At 42.6% G+C, this 6,224-nt stretch overlaps 1 protein-coding gene across 4 annotated transcripts in view; it reads right to left on the bottom strand.

Annotated features, from left to right (window-relative positions):
• Nucleotides 1–6,224, bottom strand: part of Hydin (HYDIN axonemal central pair apparatus protein) — a 421,354-nt gene that overhangs the window by 39,562 nt on the left and 375,568 nt on the right. For all 4 annotated transcript variants that reach the window (XM_031341421.1, XM_031341424.1, XM_031341423.1 and 1 more), the window contains 3 exons: nucleotides 5,774–6,061; nucleotides 4,064–4,206; nucleotides 1,517–1,735 (listed from right to left, as the gene is read on the bottom strand). In XM_031341421.1, the coding sequence (XP_031197281.1) occupies nucleotides 1,517–1,735; nucleotides 4,064–4,206; nucleotides 5,774–6,061 (650 nt within the window). The remainder of the gene's footprint in view (nucleotides 1–1,516; nucleotides 1,736–4,063; nucleotides 4,207–5,773; nucleotides 6,062–6,224) is intronic.

Here is a 6,224-nt window from a genome sequence, read left to right as displayed (position 1 = left end):
AAAAAAAAAAAAAAAAAAGTGCATGTTGCTCTTGCAGAGGACCTGAGTCTGGTTCCTTGAGGGAGTTACAACCACTTGTAACTCTAGCTCCAAAGTTTGCCCTCCAGTGATGCCCTCTTCAGACCACTGAGGACACCTGTACATACCCTGATTCCCTCATGCATATAAAGAGTTAAAATAAAGACAGAGCTTTAAAAAAAAAAAACTGAGTAAAAAGTTAGGCTCTGGATTTTTTGAGAATGTGTGGATACAATACAAATGGAATTTCTTGAAGATAAGAAACCTTAAACAAAGGATGAGCGTCATAACTGAAAAGTGAACAGAAGGCATTAAGAGGCATCATGTAAGAGGTAGCCTGTGTGTTCAATGTTGGTATGAAGTCATATCCAACCTCATCAGTGGCTAGGGAGGTATAATCAAGGTTCATAATGAGATAATTTCCCAGTTGTTCAAATGATAAAAGCTAAAATGTCATGCCTTTATCTTTAGTATCCCACAAACCAACCAACCAACTAACCGACCAACCAGCTCCCAAATGTCTGACAAAGTCAAATGAAATGTTGGAAAGGATGCGGCTCACAAGACTCCTTAGTTGTAAAAGTAGAAATCCGTATAGTGAGTTTGGAAAACACCTGGACATCAGCTTGGAAGGGCTGGACATTCACATGATTTAGTGACCCCACTTGTAGAAATGTAAACATGGATGCCAACATGCACAGAAATGTTGTCCATAAGAGAATACCTTGAAATAACTTTCAGAGGAAGAGATAAAAAGTCTGGACTGTAAACAACAGTGAAATGCATACACTATTGTAGCCCATGCAACTATGATCACATGCTATAATCTTAAAAAAAATAGTTGAAAACTACAGCTACACCTCAATCCTTTTAGAATGCTCAGGTTAACAATTGATCAAGGGAGTAACTTGGGGTCATGATTACCTCTAGGAGAGAGACAAAGAGATGGAATGGGCAGAACCATACAGCTATTTGGGGGCCTAGTTCCCTCATTGGACATGGGTTAACTTATAGAATTCAAAAAACAAAACAAAATAAAACAAAAAAGGCTGCGAGGGGCACATATGGGCCAAAGATGAGATACCATCATGCACTGGAAGTTTTGACTACTCTAGACACCTGATGGAAGCAGGAAACAACTAAATGACTAGTAATGCCATTTTTGAAGAAGAGGAGGAGGAGAGAGGAGAAGGAAGGGGAGGGAGGAAGAGGAAGGAGGAGAAAGAGAAGAAAGAAGAAGAGGAGGAGGAGGAAAAAAGAGGAAGAAGATGGAAAGACTTGCTGAACCTTTTACAAAGACTGAAGCTAAACCTTGTCAACTAAGGTGGTGTGTGTTGTTGGTAAGGGTGATGGGTGTGGAAATAGTTTGCCATTTTCGAAACCAAAGTCAGATGTAAACCTTTTCTGCTTTCACAGTGAGACAGTGAAATCGAGAGCAGTGGGCACCGGGCATGGCAGGCTGGGTGAAGCCTGTGTTTCCTGCCCCTTGAATACTCACCTTTCGTTTTGTAGTCAAGTACATAGGTGTATTTCGGGGAGCATCCACCCATTTGACTGTGCGCATACGGTCATCCCAGTCAGGGACGTGGTCTACAGGTAGCTGAAACATGATCTTGGAAAGCTTGCACTTGACACACATCTTCTTCAGGGTGATGGGCGATTCGGATTTCAAGGTCACCACCACGTCTTTGGAACAGCCAGGGTGGAGATGCCCTATCTAGGGGAAAATGTGGTCTTTGTATTTTGGGGAATTCAATCTTAAGGGCCTTTGATGCCTGATAGTGACTCAAAATATATCATCCAGGCCTGTATAGGTAGAGTGACTTAAATCCATGTAAGAGATCCTTTAAATGTCTCCTTACGGCCTGGCACAGTGTCTCATGGAGGAGACCCAGCACTTGGGAGGGTGAGTGAGGTTTGCCATGAATTTGAGGCCAGCTGAGGCTACATAATAGGTTTTCAGGCAAGTCTGGGTTACAGAGCAAGACCTTCTCTCAAAATAAACACACACACACACACACCCCATAGTAAGAGCAATAGTAATAGTTACCAATCTGTTACTTGTCTCAAGCACTATTCTCAATGCTTGAGCAATTTTACCAATCCCCACAACATCCTCTGAGAGGTACAGAGCTATTAAAAAAGAAAGAACCTGTAAATTGCTTAGGGTTTTTAACACTAGTGATCTGGGATTAAGCTCAAGCGGTATGGCTCCAATCACCATCCACAACTGCCTGACATTTACACATTATGATTCATACATATAGGTGGCTCAGTACAGTATGGTAGTTTCTAGAAACTGATCTAATGACCCTTGGCAGCTCCAAGATCTTTCCAGGGTAGTTGGAGGACAAAACTTGTAGTATAATCAGGAGATGCCACTTGATTCTTTTATATTCCTTTGTTCACAAGTTACAATGGAGCTTACTAGAAGTTAAAGATGATGATGCATTGTCAGACTGAATGGAAAGAGCAGAGCGCAGAACCCATATGATCTTATTCAGTTAGGTAGTAAAAATTTATAAAGATAAAAATGGCTGGGTGTGGTGGTGCACACCCATAGCACAAGCATTCAGGAGTCTGGGACAGGAGGATAAGAAGTTCAAGGCTAGCCTGGGTTACATAGGAGACCCTATTTTTTTCTGAGGCAAGGTTTCTCTTTGTAACAGCCCTGGTCGCCTGGATCTGCTTTGTAGACCAGGCTGGCCTTGAACCCATAAAGATTTGCCGGTGTCTGCTTCCTGTCTCTGACTCCTGAGATTAAAGGCTTGTACCACTGTGCTCTTGCAGGAGACCCTATCTTAATAAAAACAATGAAATGACTCTACACTTACCATATACATTTTTGAAAATATAGTTTTTAAAAATAAAATCTGGTATTTTAATTAAAACATAGTTACCTTATTGCACTTTAAAATAGCATGCTTAAAAATATGGTGGTTAAGAGCACTGGCTGCTCTTCTAAAGGTCCAGAGTTCAGTTCCTGGCAACCACATGGTGGCCCACAACCATCTGTAATGGGATCTAATGCCCTTTTCTGTCATGTAGCTATACATGCAGATAGAGCATTCATATACATAAAAATAAATTTAAAAAATCATAAAAAAGAATGCTTTAAAAATATTCCTAATTTTGGGGGATGGAGAGATAGTTCAGTAGTTAAGAGCACTGGATGCTTTTCCAGAGGATGCAGTTTTGTTCCAAGCATGCACATGGCAGCTCACAATCCCAATGGTTTGTAGAATAAAAGGATTTGTAAGCCATTGTAGATAAAGATGTATGTATATACACTACCAGCATAATCACCATCCACATGACAGTCCTCTGGCAGAGTAGACATCTTCTCTCCTTCCTCTGTCCAGTGAAGGCGTATGACAGCTTTAGATTGCTCAAGATAAATGCATGTGTTTCTATGTGTGCATGAGTGTGCATAAATGTAAGCCAACTGCTGGAAGCCTGGCTCTATCTTCTTTGAAAGCTTCAATTATCCGATCACATCCATTATATTCTTTCTGCTTCCTCATAGGTCAAATGTTGATAACAAAGATTAAAGGAATTTAACAAAGCTTTGGACCTGGGTCTGGCAGAGGTAGTTTTCTGTAGCTACTACTCCCCAGGGTTAGATTTGTGCTTGAGCTGGTGTTGGAATCAACCAGAAGCCTAGGCTGGCCTGGAACTCACAATATAGCTCAGGCTGGCCTTGAACTTGTGGGAGCATGAGCTTCCCATGTGTTAGGATTGCAGGTATGAAGCACCATTTTTTGGCTTGCTGAGCTACTTCTGAAGGCCATGCTCTGAAGAACACATGCACAGAGGGACACAGGCCTCCAGAGAATTCCTGTTTCATCCCCCAAAGCAGCATATGTTAATCTCCTCTTAGACCAGGAGCCCACGAGCAACACCCTCAAGTACTAGGTCTGAGTGTGGGGTGATTAAGGGGCGGTTTCTTAGTTCAAGAAGCATGCATCCCATTCCATGTATCTACAGGATGGAGTGACAATCACATTAGGCTGCCTCTGGGACCCATTGAGTGACATTTGCTTACCTGTGGGGAGAAAGACAGAGTAGCTAAAAGGGGCCACTCAAAGCGAATCACATTCACTTGGCTGTGATTGGTGATGGTGAAGCTCACATTGTAGCTGATTCCAATGTGACAGTACCCAAACTGGATGTGTTCCATCAGGGCAGCTAGGGATCAGAAGCAGAAGGCTAGTGAGTGGTTCCTGGACTCTCTGAAGAGCCTGCTTTCTAAGGGAGGCATATCCTGATACACATTCCTGTCTTATGCACATTTCATCCTTTCTTTGAATGATTATATAGAAAAAAACCCCTTGGATTCTTGGGTAGAAGGATCTGCCTCCCAGGGGTATTTATCCATCCATCCATCCATCTTCCCACCCACCCCTTTATCAGTTCTATCTATACACCGACCTTGGCTCTTATATTTGTTCAAAAGAAAATAAAGATTCTAATGTCATTTGTTTTGTGAGTTAATTCAATGAAATGTTAGACTGCCAGATAAAATATAGGATTTTCAATTAAATTTGAATTATAGACAAACAACGAGTAATTTCTTTTTGATAAGTATGTCTCACACATTACTTGGGGGAAATACATATACTAAAAGTTGTTTATTTGGAACTTAATTTTCTTCAGAATACCTGTATTCATGTTTGTTAAACCTGGAAACCCTCTAATAGATATGGAATCTCTAAACTTGGATTACTGCTAGCTCCTATTTGACCCCTGACAAGAATGATGGCATTGTATAGCTTCAAACAGGAGTGAAACACCAAAGGAGTGTTGAGTTCAGCCTCTGATTATACATTCTGGGACTATAATTAAGCTCCTGGGGAAATTTTAAAGACAAATTTAAATTCACTTTAAAGCAATCAGTAATATGGTTACAGTACTTAACCAATGCTTTTTTGGCAATAATTATAAGATACAATGTTTCCTTCCCAGGGGAAGGTTCAGTGGATGAGAGACCACAGAGATCCATGTCTTTTTTTTTTTTTTTTTTGGCTTTTCGAGACAGGGTTTCTCTGTGTAGCCTTGGCTGTCCTAGAACTTACTCTGTAGACCAGGCTGGCCTCAAACTCATAAATCTGCCTGCCTCTGCCTCCCAAGTGCTAGGATTAAAGGTGTGCACCACCACTGCCCGGCTGAGAGCCATGTCTTAAGCTTAAATATGCATGCAACCATCCAGGGATCTGGTTAAAATGTGGGTTACAATCCTGAAGGTCAGGGTGGGTCTGAAATCCTCATTTCTGACAAGGACCTAGGAGATGCTGATACTGTAGGCTTCTGGCCTTCTCACCAAGCAGCCAGGCTGTAAGGAGGAGGGCACAAGTCCATCTCTCTTTAGTGAGATGAGCCCACCATTTCACTTAGAAAGCCTAGAATGCATGTGTCAGATGAAACCGTCAGTGCCAACACAGACACAGACAAGACTCTAGCTACAAGACGGAGGCAGGGGGACTGACTGCAGGGAAGCATGGTTTTGCTAAAGAACTGAACAGGAACATCAGCATCAAACTGTATGTTCCCTAAAAATGGCAAAGGCTTTCTTATTGATCTGCAGGACTAGGGCTCAGTGGAGTGCTTGGTACTTGCACTTGGCGCTAAGTAAGAGTTCACTGCGTGAACTCACACATAAATGAAGGGTACAAAGAGTGACTGAGCTTGGTGTGGCAGAGCGCCTACTGAGAAAGAGTGACTGGAGTCAATATCTATCACACTGCACTTCCCCCACCTGCCACCACGTCCTCCATGGCGCTCTCCTCAGCGATCTCTATGACCTCAGACATATCCGAGCCCTCCTGGCTGGTGGAACTGATCAGCCCATGGATGTTGTCCAAGGTGATGTCATCCTCGTAGCTTTCTCCAACCAGGTGGATCATGGTCTCCTCATACTGGTTGTTGATCACTGATAAGTGGATGGTGCCTGTCATTCTCCCAATCTTATTAGAGTGGAAAAAGACATCAAATTCAGCTGTATCTCCAGGAGAAACAACCAGGGAGGCCGTGTGGGCTTTTTTGACTGTAAAGCAAAGACAAAAGTTATGATTTAGAAGAACGCATCTCTGGGAACTCCAAGGTTAGAAGGACAGCAGCCCCTCCAGGAAGGAACGAGCTTTGGCTTCCAGTGACGTGGCTTGGCCCTGAGAAGTCCCTGGTAAAGCTGCTCCTGAGTTCCATCGCCC

The sequence above is a fragment of the Mastomys coucha genome, unplaced genomic scaffold, assembly GCF_008632895.1.
Source record: "Mastomys coucha isolate ucsf_1 unplaced genomic scaffold, UCSF_Mcou_1 pScaffold22, whole genome shotgun sequence".
Classification (NCBI taxonomy): domain Eukaryota; kingdom Metazoa; phylum Chordata; class Mammalia; order Rodentia; family Muridae; genus Mastomys; species Mastomys coucha.
The sequence above is the reverse complement of the archived record's forward strand: the minus strand, read 5'-3'. Positions and strand labels throughout refer to the sequence as shown.